The sequence below is a fragment of the Sus scrofa genome, chromosome 4, assembly GCF_054392235.1.
Source record: "Sus scrofa isolate SSC_HxYL_T2T_F1_AM1 chromosome 4, Sscrofa_HxYL_maternal_Yorkshire_Landrace_v2.0, whole genome shotgun sequence".
Lineage (NCBI taxonomy): Eukaryota > Metazoa > Chordata > Mammalia > Artiodactyla > Suidae > Sus > Sus scrofa.
The window spans coordinates 76,287,216-76,306,530 of record NC_139386.1 but is presented as its reverse complement, the minus strand read 5'-3'; the positions used below and the strand labels follow the sequence as shown (position 1 = coordinate 76,306,530).

General features: G+C 38.2%; 1 protein-coding gene across 18 annotated transcripts in view; it reads right to left on the bottom strand.

Moving 5' to 3' along the window:
• ASPH (aspartate beta-hydroxylase) overlaps window positions 1–19,315 on the bottom strand; it is a 203,362-nt gene that overhangs the window by 149,568 nt on the left and 34,479 nt on the right. For all 18 annotated transcript variants that reach the window (XM_021089316.2, XM_021089323.2, XM_021089329.2 and 15 more), the window contains one exon: window positions 17,575–17,643. In XM_021089316.2, the coding sequence (XP_020944975.2) occupies window positions 17,575–17,643 (69 nt within the window). The remainder of the gene's footprint in view (window positions 1–17,574; window positions 17,644–19,315) is intronic.

Here is a 19,315-nt window from a genome sequence, read left to right as displayed (position 1 = left end):
GTTCTCCCCCACCTCTTCTCCCAGAAACTCTTTCCTGCAGGAAACGTTTTATGTGGCATCAGAGGGACTCCCTCACCCCACACCCAAAGTTTTATCCACAGGAGCCAGCCTGGGAAGACCAACCATCCCCAACTGCAGGATGGTCACAGATGCTTCCAGGACCGAGCAGGACAGGGGGACTTGCCCAGGACTCTTTTTCTCAAGGCCATCCAAGAAAACTACACCTTGCCCAAGGATGGCTAAAGGAGAAAGGTGTGTCTGGGGCCCAATAAGGACCACCTTTAAAGTCAAGTAGAAATCAGAAGACCCAGAATTTGAAAAGAAAGCTAGGAAGGAAGAGCTCTATACTTGGGACCTATTCCCCTCAAGCCAGTGCCCCATATTTGCCAAGAGAATGAGCCATAAACTGGTTGTACTCCTACAATCAATCCATAAAAACAACCATGTCTTAACTGATCAACATAACGAAACCCCAAGGGAACACATGTGACAATTTCTCTGGGTCTCAGTTTTTAAACAATGAAATGAGAGGACTAGATTAGATATTCGACTAGAAACTCTCTAGGCTTGCCCCCTTGCTGTATAATTTTATCGCATCAGTTGGAATTTTTGTCAACTAAATGTACGTGTCTGATTTTAAGCAGTAAAAGGTGGTGCCCGCACATTAAAAAAAAAAAAAAAAGTGCACAATACTTTTAGAAAATTTCACACTTAATGCTTAATCATTTCTGATTCAAAATTATCTTTAATTATGCCAAAATCTGTCTTTAAAAGCTCTCCATAGAAAAAAGCGTCGAAGAATTATTTAAAAAAATAAAATAAATTTTTTTGTGACAGCACTTAGGATTCTGTTACAACAAATCAGGTTGCTCTTATCAAATTCAGTAACTGAATGACACCAGCAGTCACAATTAGAGATTTAAGACTTCATGCAGAACAGCACAAACCATTTGTAGGACTGTATTTCTTGTTGAAATTTCATTTTATTAAATATTTTTGGAACTCACTTCTGATCTATAAGTTAGGTCTCAAATTTGCACTGCCTTAGAAATGGTACACAAGTATGATACAATAAAATATGAAAAAGATATGCCATTCCACCAACCTAACTGATAAACGGTGTGATAGAAAATGAAAGTATATGCTAATTTGAGATAATTAAAGTCTTTCTATAACTATTTTGAGTCTGTGAAGATACAGTAAATAAGTGCTCTAAAATTGTTCTTCTACATAAAATTCCCTCTTTTATCCATGACTGTTTCTAGAATTTGCAGAACACAGTAAACACTAAGTATTGATTGGGGGGCAGGAGAAGATGGGGAGTGATGGCTGGAAAGGCAGAGGCATGGAGGAGGGGTGAAGAGCGAGGAGGCGTGGAGGGGTGAAAAAGGAGGTAAAAGAGATAGTGAAAGATCGAGAAGGAGAGACAGAAAGGAGAAAGACGCAGACGGGAACCCTGGATGTGGAAGAGCCTGAGGAAGAGGGGATGAGGCAGGTGATCTCAAAAGAGCCTGGGGAGGGGCCCGGCAAAGGCTGGGGGGAGGGGAGCGGAAGACAGAGACACAAAAGGGGGTGGAGAAAGGAAGGGGAGGTGAGCAAGAGAGGGAAGCAGGGAAGCAGGAAGGGGAAGGAGGGAAGCAGAACAACAGCTGACTGAGAAAGAAGAGAACTTCCTACCTACCTGAGTATGTGTCTTACCGAAAACTTATAAATCACTCTGCAAGTAAATACTATTTAAAATGTTAATATTCTTATGTAACTCCAAGGAAAATATTCTGTATTAATACAGTCATTACAATGCGTGTTATACGTATACAGTTTACCTGCATACAGGATCAATATGTTAATAGAAACAGTTGTAATTACATCACAGTTTTAAGGACATATTTTCACAAAGCTTCATCTTTTACATTTAGAAGCATGAGAAAGGTACTTAAATTTCAAAGACTTTTCTTGCTGAGCACCAATAAAGACATTCAGTGGCTAAATGGCACTTCTTCCCCAACCAGAGCAACAGTGAGTTTTCCATGCCCTGCAGCAGAATCAGGATGAAGACTCTGACCATTTCCTGGGATGATGCTGTTAGAACTTCAGTGCCTTCTCTTCTGGTTATCTCCTTTGGCTGGGTGAGCGTGTTTGGCAGAACTTCTCCCTTCCTTTCTATCATCTTTGCCTCCAGGTGCCATTTTACCAGAAACTTCCTTTATGGTGGTTGATTTCCTCCTATTTTCCTTGGCTTTCGCACCTTTATCCGGCCCCACTTTCTCCTTTTCTCTGTCCTTTTTATCCCTAGGAGACGCTTTCCTGGAAACACCTGAATCCGTAATTCTCTTCTCCTTCCGGTCATCCTCTTTTTCTTTCTTCCCCCTTTTTCTCTCTTCAGTCTTACTTTCCTTCCTTGACTCAAGTTTCTCTTTTTCTTTCTTGAGCTCTTCTTTAGTGAGTTCTTTAACTTTTGGGTTTTCCAATCAAAGGAAAAAATGTTTATTGCAGGCATCTCTTAATTCACAGAACAGCAACTTAGTGCAAAAGTATTGTCTTTTTCCCTATCTCCTCCCTCACATGAAATGATCATTCAAAAAGTGACTTTCATCCCCTAGTTTTAACTTGGCTAAAAACAGAGAGCTACCTCTATAAAGTATCAACTATAAAAGAAACGCTAGAAACCTGCAGTCATATTTTTCCAGTTTGCAATATAGTATGAGTTGGCTCAAAACAAGGTTAACATGCACTATTAATAAAATGAGTCCATCCATAAAGGGAGTATTTATACAAAGCGTTGACAACTCACATTTCACAGCTATAATAATTAAAGGAACACTGGTAACATAAGAACAAATTTTCCATAACTTGCAAGCATTTTTAAAAAGATAATTTTAGGGAGTTCCCACTGTGATGCTGTGGGTTAAGGATCCAGCATTGCTGCAGCTGTAACACAGGTTGCAGCTGCAGCTCGAATTCAATCCTTGGTCCAGGAATTTCCATATGCCGTGGAGGCGGCCAATAAAGGAAATAAAAAGAATTTAAAAATCTTTAGCTCTAACAAAAAATTATGACCTTAAACTATTTGTGTTTACATTCCTTGGAAACAAATACAATGCAAAATGAAAAGCTAAGAAAAATCAAGATATATGCCAATAAAAGGTATGAAAAATTTTAGTTAAGAAAAATACAATTTCCATAATGAGTATGAAACTTTGTTACATAAAGCATCTAAAATGACAAGAAGAACTCCTTTCCTGCTTCTATTCAACATTTTGAAATCAGCATTCCTTTAAGTATATTCTCTGTTATTTTATGTAGATCCACTCTAAGCCAAAATCTATGCTGTCCATGCGCTAACGGGAAGAGCAGGTAAACGGAAAATACAGTGATTCCAAATCTCATGTGAGACGCTGCTTTCAGCTTGCTTCCAATCAAGTTTAACAGGGCTGCTGGCAAATGCTCTGAATTTCACCTTCCTGCTCTCTCATTAGGAAATCACCAGAGAAGCAAGGCAGTCACAGTACAATGTAGCATTTAAGCAGAAACAAAAATTAGACAGATTTAATACAATAAAATGTGGAAGATGTTTTTGCCTACCAATATCACCTAAAACTCACATAGTACAAAATGCTATTCGATTCTGCCTGACAATTTATTAAAACCTTGTGAAAATACAGAATAGAATTAATAAACCATGCGCCATCCTCCAAGTCCTCATTCTCCTGCAGGGCCCTTTAGACAAACACAGACAAGGCCACTGCAGGAGGAGAATGCTGGTACCACAGTGGCAGGTCTTATTCTGCACACGGTTTTTATAATATTAAATATTTAGCGTTTAACTTGCCTCTCTAGATCAAAGGGTAAAATTATACTTTACTGGTCATTTATTTCACAGTTATTTATACAAGAATAAAATTGTAAAAATTCTGTTTTCTTTCTAGGCATTATTCAGGTGGAATACCAAAGTTAAAACATTAAAATTTCCTAATCCTAAAATTATAATACAAACCACAAAACCCTGCAGATCACATAGTAAAATCTCACCTGTTAATGCTTCACCAAAATCAAATTACAAACAATGTGCCAAGCACTTGCACACAAAAGAATACTCCAAGTTTATAAAGAAAAGCATGCATTTTCCCCATGCCCCTCCCTCTAAAGCACAGAAATATTTATAAGTGAATGAAAAAAAAAACACAGGGATATAAAATAAAGCTGCAATAATAAGCTGTTAGCCTATATCAAACAGTTGACAGGTGTAATCATTTTTAATGAATCAAAATATCAAACCTGGTAAATTCTATACTGGCACAATGCAGTGCTCCAGATTCTAAATCTAAATTTTGATTTTACTGAAAACTAAAAATTTGAACACACTGGCTTTTATTGTGCTCCAAGACAGCACCATCAGAGCTTTAGGAGAAATGAAATCAATCACTTATGAATTCATTTTTATTTCCAAAAGTAACTAAAATATTCAAATTAGATTTTAGATGTTGGAAGGCAGAAGGTATGTATACTATAAATTTAACAAGTGTTATTTAAAGGCTTTCATGAGGTTTTGCTAATATGAAAAGGAAATCCTTTTTAAATACTTAATGGATTTTATTACATTTATAGGTGTACTGAAAAGGACAATCTTAAAATTATAGGCATGATGCAGAAAAATCTTTAATAAAGTCTTGACAAAACTACTTATGACCAAAGGTGCACCCAAAATCAAAAAGCAACAATGTTTAGCATTAGTAGCCGCATTTACACAACGCATCTAGAAACTATCATGCATTTTCAAGCACCAAAGTTGATTCACTCAAGGCTAATTTGAAAAACACAAAATACCTTTAGCCTTAGTTTTTCTCTTGGCTACCCCACCGGGTCCTTCTGTTGGTATTTACAAGATGAAAATAGGTTATAAACAGAAAATATTAAGATAACTAAAAAATAAATATCTATAAAAGCTAAAATTGATGCATCTAGTAAACAAATTTATTTAAATTCACCATTTAAAAAAACACTCCTTCAACATACAAATACCTATCATTTATATGTCATTTTAGAACCTTACTTCCACTATCTATAACCGAAAAAAATGCATTAAAATCATTTTTTTTTTTTTAATTTGGTCAAACCAACAACCTGGCTTAGAGCTGAGAGAATTTATGACTTTAGAAATGTCTACATTGGACATTTCAATGGACCACTGGAAATGGCATTTTCCTCTCAGTGGCGCCTGGGTATCAGTAGGCTTCTGCTCTGACACAGATGATCATCTATAAGCACGGCGGGGGGTGGGGGGTGGGGGGGACCTTACTTCCCTACTTAATCAACACTGCCACCCCAAGAAAGGATAGCATATTTTACTCTCTCAATAATCTCGGCTTTTCCCCCAATAGTTTCAAGCTTTCTTTATAAAAAACTACATAAGTAAGAATTATACCACTATGGAAGAGTATATTAACTTTTTTATTTTTCATTTAAAAACACTGCAAAGGCTTTCTGTTTCCTCTCGTGACAAATGAAAGTTCTTAGAATGGGTTTATTCTTAACTTTCTAACAAATATCAATACCAAACACCTCTCAGTACACTGTTATTCCAACCAGCCTGTACTTAGTGTCTCAGCCAACAGATGTTGCTACTTCTATAAATGGTCATACAAATGCTATTTTATACTCATGTACCAGCAAACTCTCCAAATCAGCATTCCAAGTTGCCCATCCATTTCCTGGGTCCACCAGGGCAGGAGATGTGGCGATTCCTGCTCACCTCCTGTAGGGGGCAGCACCACACACAATCTGTCACTACAACTAAGGTCTTGAAGTGCGGGCATAGGTCCAGAAGCCCTTTCACATATATTCCAGTTAAAAACTGTAGAACCCATTCTGGGTGTTTCTCAAAACCACAATCACACTCCACTTCCAGTAAGAGATATTTTTCCTCCTATTCTGTGATACTGTTCGCATCATGATCCATTCCTGAATCCCTTTCCCTTTCTCAGCTCAAGACAATTTGTTTCCATCAAATGAGACAGTCCATTTGAGAATGCCAATTTATTTTGGTTGGGATATCACTATTGCTATTCTCGGAGGAAAAATGGGTATTAGTATGTCTTACCACTGACTACATTAAAAACAGAAACGCAAATTAAATATTCCCTGTGACTACCTACATCTGACCAGGTGTATATAACCACAACCAGTGTGTGCACATGACAACTATTTTTCACAGATCAAGTCCAATTCTTTCCTAAACTCATTCCAAAACAGCATACCATCTTGTAGTACCAAATGCTGTCTTGGACCGCTCCCCAGTAAAGCTTATTTCGGTGAAATATCTAACTTATTCTTGTAATGCCAACTTTTAAGTACATAGGTATTATTATCCAACATGCAGAAGGAATTAGCATAAAGCATTAAAATACACTTTTAGTGATGCTAATGTCCCCTCCTGATTCTGCACATTCCTGACTGGCAGGCCAGGATTTTCCCTTAAAAGCACAATAGTGAGCATCGGGTTATCCCTTTGCTCCCAATCCCACTACAATGATATAGTCAAAAATATTGATATTGATATTGATAAAAAGGCTGAAGTTAACTTTTGTCACAAACAAGCCAATCTTAGACCAACATCAGAGGAATGACACGAGAAAGAAAAAAATAAGTACTTGATTTAAAACTTTTCCAGTTTGGGCATAAATCCCTAAAGTGATACAAATTAACAATGTGCAATGTACTATATAAAATTCCAAAGTATCCATTTAAGCTGCCTTTTCTGAACCTAACGAATACAGTCAATAATTTTTCAATATTTTTGACATGACAAAGCCTACTGGAACAAGTCATCTAAATCACAATGATATTGAGTCTTTGAAGGGAAGAGTAGAAATGTGAAAGATAGCACAGCACTTGGAAAACAGAAGGAGCCCCTAAGTAACAAAGAAGGAGGTAAGAGTCAAGAAAATGCAGGAAATAAATGAATGAATCAATGAATGAAATAGAAAATGCAGGATTCTAAAAGTCAAAGCAGTAGTTGGAAGAAGGAAGGAAGGCAAGCATGAACAAGGCCTTAGGATTTGCACTGGTCCTGTCCCGTAAGTAAGGTTCTTCGTTTTTTGAAGCCAGAAGCAGGAAGTGCAGCCACGGAGCAAAGGTCAGGTTCCGAAAAAAATGACCAATGAGAGAGGAAACAATGATTCAAAAAACTGCTCAGAGTACAGAAATGCCACGCAGGGTAGAGAGACGATAATAGAACCCAGGCCAGAGTTGACTCTCTTGGTAAAGGAGAAAACAAAACCAGTTGTGCAGAGGAGGGAAGATGAGGGAGCGTGGCAAGGTTCTGACCTCCTACGAAAGACTGTAACTGTCACAGAACAGGGAGCACCTCCCAGAGGCTGAATTCAGGTGAGGTCAGACTCGATCTCTTTCTGACCACAGTGTGAAGCCCTGGGGTGGAGAAGAGCTTGGCAGTGATCTCTGATGGGTGACAGCATGTAGAGGGGAAAACAAAACAAAACAAAGAAAAGTTCAAGTTTGGGGGGACATTACAGAAGTAGCAGCCTCCATGTGTGAGGCTTTACTTTCATATACGATCTAATTCTAGACAGACTTAAGTTTTTATCCTTCCCATCTGCGGCAGATGGGATTTGCATGCTCCCTACAACACTGCCCCAAATCAACAAGGGTACCCTGTCTCTCTCCTTTTCTCTTTATTACCATAGCCAAAACCCAAGAGGAAAAAATAAGAGTGATTCCAGCAGATAATAAAATTCATGACAATACAATAATTCCTTAAAAATAATTTCCAAGTACTAAGGAGAAAATTACATCAATTAGCATCTGAAAAGGAGGCATCTTGGGACTCTGTGATCCATCTGGATAAAAGTTGTTTTTATCCACAGAATACATTCCAATCGAAGGCAGTCATCAGAGAAGTATTAGCATGTGGCCACAGGCAAAGAGAATAGTAAAAACAATAACATAAAATCACCCCCATAAAATTTACTTCTTTTTTGCCCTGTATGCTTATTCTGATGGATTAAGGCCCTCAGTGCTAAAGCTCTTGACTGTTTGAGAATTCTTTTTTTTTTTTTTTTTTTTTTGTCCTTTTCTCCTTTTAGGGCCTCACCTGCAGCATGTGGAGTTTCCTAGGCCAGGGGTACAATTGGAGCTACAGCTGCCCACCTACGCCAGAGCCACAGCAATGCCAGATCCGAGCCACGTCTTCGACCTACAGCACAGCTTACGGCAACGCCAGATCCCCAACCCACCAAGTGAGGCCAGGGATCAAACCCGCAACCTCATGGTTCCTAGTTGGATTCGTTTCCACTGTGCCATGACAGGAACTCCTATTTGAGAATTCTTACACAGAAATTTGCAAAAGCACGTCCTCCCTTAGACCCTGAAGGAGTTGCTTAAAGGCAGTTAATGTTATTTTGGCAACTGCCTCAGAGCCCCTATCCCACACACATTTTCAAAGTGAAATGTTCTGGATGAAATGGAAATCCTGAATCCTGAGGCCAGTGGTTGGACCTGCCGTCCCACCACAATTTTAGGAGCCTGGCTCCCATTACAGAAACCCAAGGAGAAACTGCAGGCTTTCAGGGACTGGGTCACAGAACTGGCCAGCGGGGTTCCATGTCGGGCTTAGGTCATCCCCGTCTCGCCATCGTCCTTGGTGAGACCAGTGATCTTCCTTCCGCCCGTCTGAAACATCATAATTTATTTCAACATTGACTAAAGATGAAGCCCCAAATGCTTCAGAGAAGATTCTGTGAGCTAGGCCGGCTCTGCCTTAGGATGTCTAGTTTTGGTAAAATGCAGCCAAGACACTACATCCCTTTCCTTTTTATTTTTAAATAGAAGGTGTAATAATATGATCACAGACATGTTTGAACAAAAAGAAGCTACAAACCTTCCAACATTCAAAGATAAGAGAATGTCAGAACCTAAGAGAATGGAAAGACCCAAAGTTTAAGAAGGATTCTATCCAGAGACTGAGAGCCTGATAAACACAGATTCAACCCACAGGAGACATCAGAAAGATGACCCGAAGACCCCTGCTAGCAAAGTGTCAAAGCGTCATTTCGATTGGAAAAAAAAAAACACATCCAAGCATTTTTTTCACTTATTTAAGCTGTTTAAAAAAAGCATCAGTCCTTTATCATGCAATGGGCAACTTCTGATGCTCTCACTCGTAAGGACTAACCCCAGCGAATAAAATACTCTGCGCTGGGCTCAGAATTGAAGAGGAATTCCAATGAAGCCTTGCCGGACTCCTAACTCCAGAGAATTCACAACTGAGTTAATATCTGCTCCTATGTATTACGTGGTTCTCTCAATAGGTAACAGAGGCAGAGAATTCGGTATACTATTCCATCTATCAATGTTTGCGTCACTGAATTTCATAAAAGTGTTCCATAATATGTATGGTGATCAAAGAAAACTCCACAGCCCAAATCATAGCATACTAACTTGTTCTGTAGGCCAGAATCTTCTACAGAAAGGATCACTGAGTATCAGTTCCCAAGAGGTGTAACTGCCAAGGGTTCAAATTCATAACTGTCCATACCTCTATTGGCATTTGACAAGTCTCCAAAGTTCGAAACATCAGGACAGACAAGGAAACACTGTGCTCAGCTGAGCCAACTGGAAATGAAAACAAACCAGAATTCAGAGAAAAGTTTTTCTCCCCTGTCTGGATGCACCCTGTCTGGATACACTGAGGTGATTTCTAGAATAAAGCATCAAGTGCAAGATGAAAGAGCAGAATCACCCAGCATGCCATCACATCCGAGGCAGCGAACCAGCAGCTCAGCCTCAGGGATTTAATAAGATCAGAACCCAAAAGATGCTTCTTCAACTGGCTTCCTTATACCCCACCCCTCACGTCCCAGGAAAAATAGTACAACAGAAAATTCCATCACTATGAGGAAACATGCAAACGTACAGATTACAATTTTGCCTTTTTAAGCTCTTAAGTTTAAAAGTCATATGCTAGGAAAATTCTATAATCGAACAGAAAATTACACAATACATCCTTTAGAAAATTAACAACTGTAACATACATAGAAGATAAAATGGAAGGAAAGCAATTTGGATTAGCTTCAAAATACTCTATACCGGTTTTGGAAATAACTTTATTTTCTCACCAAAGCAAGCCACAGGCACAAGTTGAAGGCAGTCACAGAAGTCAGGGGTTCAACAGCTACCTGGATTTTACCTTCATTGGAGGCTTTTCAAAAGGGCTGATCAGAGGAGGTACCAAAGAAATGGCAAATTATTATCTCACGTTACTTTTCACTTACAAAAATAAAGCACAATTAATCTCTGTACATAAAAAGTGTGTTAGTATAATGGCAAACAAAACAAACAAAAAACAGAGCCTGGTGAGACATGAACGATTCCAAACATTTTTAACACACAAATTTAATTATTTACCTCTCGTAAACTCATCCAACATCTTCAAGAGTTAGTAGCAATGAAGCATTAAGAAACAAGACTGCCTAAAAACCACATCTCAGATATGGGGCTAAGCGACCTTCTCTGAGAGTGAGGCCTAGAAGTGATTTTGAACTTAAACCTAACCAACTTTGATACTTCGCAGCACTCAAAGTGGAAGGCAGGATAAATGTGAGCAAAGACTGCACACACTTTCAGAAAGAACGTTAGTAAATCAGACTCATTTGTTCCAGAATATTAACATTCCCAAATCAGAAGCTTCTGACTGTCAGAAACATGAACAGAATGATATATATTCCCTGACCAATTAGGAAAAGACAATAGCTTTACAATAGTCATTTAAGAGTTAGGAGATCACTGTCTAATGTACAACACATGTACCTATTTCCAAAAGTAGCTATTGAATGATGCCTTTTTAAAGTAAGAATAGCAAGCTGGACAGTCTTTGCTGACACACAGTTGATGTGCGTTCAGTGCTCTGATTTGAGGCTTTTACTTTCAGGCTATTGTTTTGATAGCCTACAAGAGTGATTTCTAAAAAAGAAGTGAAATTTGTCACCTTCCCCTCTGAAAAAATGGGTGAATAAATCCACTTTCTGAAAGCAACTTGATTAAATTTTAAAAAATGAAGATTTGAAAAGTAGGAATCATTATAGTTAAGTAAAATGTTAAAAATGCAAGTATTTCCAAATGTTAAGCTTCATAAAGAAACAAAGCTAAGTTTCACAGAAGCTCAGAGATGTAAAAACATGATCGACTCCCTAAAAGGGTAAAAGAAACTGAAGCTCTTAGGTCTTGTCACTCACAAGCTGTTAAGAGCTTTGTTTGAGATAGGAAAAGAATGAAATCTCATTTCAAAAAATGCATGTTAGGAGTTCCTTTGTGGTGCAGCGGGTTAAGGATCTGGCGTCATCACTGCAGTGGCTCAGGTCTTAAACCTGCTGTGGTGCGGGTTCAAACCCTAGCCCAGGAACTTTCACATGCCTCAAGGTGTGGCCAAAAAAAAAAAAAAAAAAAAAGAAAAAAGAAATGCCTGTTACATACGTCTAATATAATAGTCTTTGCTATCACCGAAGTAAACTCATTTTAAATGAATCGATACAAAGGTATTTTTAAGGTTTTCTAAGGGCAAAAATTGATTCTCCTAAAAAGAATGACCACTTTAATAAATTTAATTTACAAATCTAAAAATCATATTATGCCTAGACCAAAGTAGATGGCCAGTTAATAAGTAAATACAGGAAAAAATGGAAAAAGACCATTATTTAGGATGAATAATTTTAATATGTATGTACAACATTTTTAAAGATACATATTCACATTTTCCTTCTTGTGTAAATGCCTGCTTTAAAAAAAATACAAATTACTTTTTCTGTATGTATATTTGGAAACAAAATTAAAAATAAATTTCGCTTTCATAGACAGAAATATTCAGACACAGTACTATCTGAATACAGTAATTTAACTACCCTAAGGCAAAAACATGGGGTTATTTTCAAATTATTTTAAAAGCACCATTAATACAGAATTTTACACTGAAATTTGTATCAACCCATCTGACAAATCAACCTAAACAAATTACAATTAAAAAAAATCAGCTTTTTAAAGAACCATCATTTCACACATCAGTCATGTTAGGGATCAACAGAGAAGCATTTAACTTATGAATCATGCTAGAAATATTTTTATCATCAATTCCATCATAATCGTCTCGATCAACAGTGTGTTAGAAGGACAAGCAGCAAGGGTTAATCACCAAACAATTTGCTATTAAAGTTTCTAAATTTAGTTCAGTGAGTACATGAGTTGAAACAAAACAATAACAGAAACCAATTATACTACCAAGAACATCATTCTCAAAGCACTTTGGGGACAACTAGGAGAATGAAGGATGCCGCTTTCCTCAAGGGGGAAAGTCAAGCAAGGGACTAGCTAGGCGCTGGACTGGGGAAAAGATCACGTGGTAGCCTTGGACGGTTCAATCACAGTTGCCCCACTGCACGTTAAGCCCTGGGTGAGCAAAGGAAAGAAAGAAAAAGGAGCCTGCTTCGGGGGTTCATGAGCCAGTCAGTCACTTGAGTCCCTGCATCAAAGTTACTGGTTATGTAAATCCAGAATGACGCACGTCTTTCCCTGAACCCCTTCGTTCTGTGACGAACCATCAGCACCATCTGCGGTCTCGCTTTCTTCTTCTTCTTCTTCTAGCATTTCAAAGGGAGTCATTATATCATAGAGAAATGAGAGGAAACCATAAAACCAATCTGAACTTTCCTCTGCTAAAATATTAAGGACTTCCTCAAGAGAATCAATATTTTCATTACTGCCATCTTTGGTCAGGCCTACATAAGAATAAAGGAAGAGAGAGAGAGAAAATAAGGAGAGTAGTTAGGTGGAAAAGAGGGATCTCAAAAAGGATGTGCATCAGGGTCGGGGACGTTTATAGGGAAAACAGCAGGGAAACAAAGAAAACGATTAAGATGCACACCTTACAATCAACTCTCAATCATATGTGCAAAAGGAGGAAATCTGAGCATCCTCACCAACCCTATCAGCCCCTACCTGGGTTTGCCCTTCTCTCGTTAGAGAGTCCAGAGCCTGGAAGACACGAAATAGTATCGGCCAACAATGATCGACCACCGTCAATGGGAAGAGTGGGTAAAGGCAGTATGAGGATAAAAGGACAGACACTCCCAACAACCCCACATCTGCTCACGCAGCAACCAGATATTATCGAGAGTTGATTATACCAACATTTACATACATCAACAAATATTCACCGGAATAGAGACATTCATTTCCTGAAGCTTTTCCCCTCAGGAGCTGCAGTGAATTTAGGAAACTCTGGAATGAAAAGGATTAGATTACGGTTCACAGCCTCCACGGATGGGCACTAACATATTCAAGTTGTATCAGATAAGCAACTTAATTTTTTTCTTTTTACGGCTGCACGTGCGGCATATGGAAATTCCCGGGCTGGAGGTCCAATCAGAGCTGCAGCTGCCGGTCTACACCACGGCCACATCAACACCAGTCTGAGCCGCGCTGGTAATCAATGCTGAAGCTTGCAGCAATGCTGGATCTTTACCCTACTGATTGAGGCCAGGGATCGAACCTGCATCCTCACGGACCCTATGTCCGGTTCTTAACCCACTGAGCCGCAACAGGAATTCCCTCAACTTAAATTTTAACACTATGAAACGTTAGCTCTATGATGCTCTGGCCACTGACTTGTGGTCCTGTAATGCTGACCAATAATAAGAGTCAGCTATTAATAACAATTCACTCAGCCTACCACTTACAAAATGTAATCAAGGCCAGCCACCTGTAATAGGAACATTCCAGAGTTGTCCCCTGATCAGCTGGTGAAATTAGCCAAGGCTACTACCAAGAGCCCATCTCTGCTGTGTTTAAGTCTTGGCCCCCAAACAGACTGCCATGATGGCAAGAAAGCAACACATATGTGGTTTTTATCATTTGTTTTCTTCCTGTGAAGAACTGGCTTTGGGTAAGACCGGTCTCCGCTCCACTGAGTATCAAAGTTCACCAACACTGTCAAGCTCTATACAGCAAAATCCATAATTCTGAGGGGAAAAATAACAGGCTGGAGGGTTCTGGCTCTAAGACATGTGAACATCCATGATTTTGGAGCATTTCAAATTATAACCACCTAATTCGGTATTTCTGACTTTGGCAACACAGAGTTTCCCCACATAGCATGTCTAATAGTAAGACAGCTGGTTTCCTGTTAATGAGTATAGTGAATTTCTCATTCGTCCATAGAAGGACTACATCTTGCCATTCTTCACATAAAGGGAGGGGGTGGGGAAGCCACACATTGCAGGTGGTGTTAAATTTATTTTTTGACTAACCCAGAATGTTTCTTCACTGAATTTAACAGCTGACAAGTGCTTTGGACAGAGCTCTGTATTCCCATCCAAGCCTCTGTGGAAATAGCACAGTTTCTTCTTCGTGTCTAAAAACACTGCAGCTGTATATTTAGGATAAACACTTTTCTTTTTCTCCATTATCCAATATAAGTACTTCCACATATTGAATATATAACATGAAACTTTACCACCCTTCCGTATGACAGGCTGAAGCAGGCAACAGATATGCAAAAACATTTGAACAATCTGCCCAACTCTGCAACCTTTCTGTGGTTCTTAAGACAAAAGTACTAGCCCAAAGAGAAAAGGAAAATATATTCTGGGTATGCAATTCCTTAACCTCTAGGAATAAGACCGAACCAAAGGGCTGGGCGTGGATGCCCTGGACTGGGAGAGCCTGAGCCCTTCTCCTCCTCTGCTCACTCATGCAGAGGTCCGTCTGCAAACGTTGGTCAGGCTCCAGGAACTGCCTTCCCTTGTGTTCTCCAGCCATACCTGGTGCCAGCTAGGTGCTCATCACAGGAAAAAAGGGTAACCATGTAACCCACAGGTGGAGTTACTCTAAGAAAATGTTACTCCGCACTTAGTCCTCTTTCCCACAGATTTTATTTGGGAAACAAGTTTTCAAAGAAGACATTTTCAGACAATGTAGCTATCAATAATCCAAACCAAAAATCAAAGACATTTTATTTTAAGCTCATTTGGCAACAAAAGTGGGAAGCGGGAAACAAGAATAGGCTTAGACTATTTTCAAAGTATATCATGGGGCCACGGCCAGAAAGAATAAAATTAATGATGGCTACTGATCTTGATTTACTGACATATTTCATTCTTTCTTTATATTTCATAAGAAAAGCCAAAGTTTGAAATGTGAAAGAAAGGGAAACAGGTAAACATTTCCTCAAATTTATCAGATTTAGATGTATGCAAATAGAAGACTCCAGAAAGAAATACCAAACAAACAAATGCCAAACCCTGAAAGTTCAGCAAAACTATTACCACACTTGCCACGCCACGCTCTCCTCTAACCTCTGCCTTCCTACTTCCTTCCCTGCCTCGGGACTTGATCCAAAGTCAGTGTACAATGTCTTGCCATATTTATTCATTCACTTAATTCAAAGCTCTTAGCCTTAGCTGCTTCTCCAATGAGAACGTACCCCTGAGGCTGGCTCCCTTTTGGGTACACTCTCACTGAACCTCCTGCCCGTAACCTCGCCCCGAACTTACAGAGCCCAGTGACACCTCTAAACCCCAAGAATTTCACCTGGTTCTTGCAACCACCCACCGGTAACAGAGGAACAACTAAGCTACAATCACCACACCAACTAAGAAAAGAACTTTGGCCATAAAATTCAACTCTGGTCAAAGTTGTATTTCATGCAGAGAACCCAAACACTATAGAACTAAGGTCAGAGGACAAACAGCTCACATTAGTTTCTTTCATCTTTACCAAAGCCACAAGCCAACTGTGAATCAGAACCTGAGACAGCGTAGCTTAGCCTTTGTGCTTTTAATAGTCAAATTACCAAATGAACCCTCATACTGACTAAATTGGTTCTGTCTCCAAGTATATGATTCTTATAAAAGGAACACGTTACTGTTTGCCCATAACTCATATGTGGCAACCCGCAGATGGCAATGTTCTCAATTATAGTTAATTACACTTTTAATGGTTGCTTTAAAATATTAAGGGGAATAAGCTTTCGAAATTTAAAATACTAAAAATCAAGTTATTAATATAAGTTTGCTAAAGAAATTAATGTGTGCTATGGAAGAAAAAATGTTTTAATTTTTAGTAGTTGACATTTCCTGACATACCAGATAGCTGATCCTAAGCACACCCTCATAAATATCAACAAAGCACAGTAGATAAGTAACATTATTTCTAAAAATGAGGGAACTTGGCCCCACATGAGATTATTTTTAAAATAAAAAGCTTTGCTATTCAGAATCTGTCATTTAAAGTAACAAAATTGAGTAATAAACCATTTCTAGGCAAGAAAATTAGCATCATTCTAGTATAAATTCTATATAATTTTCTTTATTTCACACGCCTAGGATTATAGTCTTCTGAAGACTTACTATATTTATAGAAACCAAATTTAGATTGTAATGACAAAATTATATAGAAAATTCTTTTAAGATTAAGACAGGAAAAGAAATTTCATGGGTAGGAAGCTTTTACTGTTAAGTAGCAAAATAATGCTCACTGACTAGTAACAAGAACATATAAAGTCAAAACTAAGAAGCTTTATCACATTTAATCACAACCAAAACACCTCTTCATATTTAGACCTTATTGTTTGAATAACTGAAAAGTTTCATTGTTTACAGAGGCAGTATCTCCCTTTTTCTCATGTCCACAAATACATACAAAATTGTTTATCTAGGAAGAAATTCTTTGTGCCCTTGTTCTATTAAACTTAGTGTATAATGTCTTGCCATATTTGTTAATTTACTAAAGACTTGAGTATAAAATGTTTTAATACATATTCTGCTATATACTATAACAAAGGAAAGGATGCTGTTGAACAAGCAGAGATACATCTCTCACCAGGCCAGATTATAGAAAATTTGCATATTTAACTTAGCACCATCCTTTCTCGTATGACAATGCTTTAAAATAAATGAAGAAATACCACATCTTTATTTATTACAAAAAAACCTCTCAATGATAAAGACAGGCAATTCTGGTGATAAAAGAGAAGGGTCCAAGAGACTTAAAAAAAAAAAAAAAAATCAAGAAACCTGGCCAAAGACTACTTAGTTTATATTTTAATGATACCTTTCAAACATGAATAGCACATTTTAAGATGTTTACTACCACTGTTTTATTTCAAAATGCATTTATGTAGGCCTTTAATTTACACTTTCAAATAGAAGTGAATATGTCAAAGAGTCTAAAGAATGGCTGTAATTACCATATTTGAAAACAGACTAGGACATTACCTATATGTCCAAATGTTACATTTAGAATACAAAATGCTTTAAATCTAAAAACACACCTGAAATTATTTTACTTATTAAAAATACCTGCACAAGGGCTACGTACTTATCCATTTGTAAAAGTAAATTGATATGTGAGCATCAAGGTATTTAACATCCCAACAAGAATGAAATATATGATTTAAGTGGGAAAATATCTTCCAGAAAATGTAAGTGATTGACATAGATATTATTAAAGCAAAAATATTATTTTGTTTCCAACATTTTACCACCACTACGACAAAACGAAATGTGTACTTGCCTAATAAAACCTTGGCGTCATCCACATCGAAATCCCCATCACCATCAGCATCATAGATTCCTAGTTTCCCTACAAGAGGAGAGGAAAGAAGGGTATGGGAACAAAGGGAAAAACAAATTTAATAAGACTTTACCACTTGCAGTTCTGCATGTCGGCCATCAACACTACCCATCAATGCAATTCTTTGCTCCTTTAATCCTAAAAAGCCATGTTCAGTGAATATCCCACCTGAAAATGAAGGCAACTCACTTAGGGATTCAAGAAATGTTCACCTAACAAAGCCAAGAAGTATAGCTGAGATAATGTTTTCTTTAAGGGTTTAACATTACCCTGAGATTTAATCATTGCAAAATAATTTTTTTTAATTTTACTGCTAAAAATATTTTAGGTCAAATTTTCAACACATGCAAGGAACAATATTAATCCATGTCTAACAGTTACATGAAATGGAATGTTTCTAAAGTATAGAAGTTCCTCAAGCCATCAATATTCAAAACAAAAAAACACCCACGAAGCCACAAATAAAGACTAAATTAACTTCGAGTATAAGTACTAAAAATGAGAGGGTTATTAATTTTATATTTTACAATAAATGATTTACAACTGAAACATCAAGAATCAACCTAAAAAAAAGTTCTGAAAATAAAGTATGTAGAACTAGCTTTTTGAAATTACAAAGGAGAACTTGTTATCCTACATAAAAACATAATTAGCACTGGCCAGTTAAGTAAAAAATAAGGCTTAGAACATATAAACTGAAAAGGCAATACTACTAGAGCCTTCCTCCTTCGTGAACAGGAAATACTTTTTTTTTTTTTGCTTTTTAGGGCCGCACCCGAGGCATATGGAGGTTCCCAGGCTAGGGGTCTAATCGGAGCTGTAGCCACTGGCCTACACCACAGCCATAGCAAAGAAAGATCCGAGCCGCATCTGCAACCTACACCACAGCTCATGGCAGCACTGGATCCTTAACCCACTGATCGAGGCCAGGGATCGAACCCGCCACCTCATGGTTCCTAGTCGGATTCATTTCCACTGCGCCATGACGGGAACTCCAGGAAATATATATTTTAAAGCTTTAACAGGGGAGTTCCTGGCATGGCACAGCAGAAACAAATCTGACTAGGATCCATGAGGATGCAGTTCGATCTCTGGCCTTGCTCAGTGGGTTAAGGATCCAACATTGCCATGAGCTGTGGTGTAGGTCACAGATGTGGCTCGGATCTGGCGTTGCTGTGGGTGTGGCACAGGCCGGCAGCTCCAATTCGACCCCCATTCTGGGAACCTCCCTATGCCGAAGGCGAAGCCCTAAAAAGACAAAAATAAACAAACAAACAAATAAGCTTTAACAAAGTTTCATCATCTCAGAGTACTGTCATGTTTAGCATTTTAAATATGAGTCAAATACATTCAATTCCCTAAAAACATCCTAAAATCAACACGATTTATAATTCCTCATTGGACAATGGCTGTGAAGAGACTTGTTCAGTTTAAGACTTTAAACAACCATGTTTTAAATGTATTTTAAAACACATTCACAAATCCAGCCAGCCATCAGTACAAAGCCCCAGCTGGCAGCATGCCATCATTTCTCAATAAAACATAAACTAAAACATTGCATAAGAGCAGGAGGACCTTTGGGAGCAGAGTAGCTATGACCAATCTGGACCCTCTCAGAACTGGTGTACTACTTAGGAAAATAGTTAACTTGCTATGTAGAAGTCTGCTTTACAAACCCACA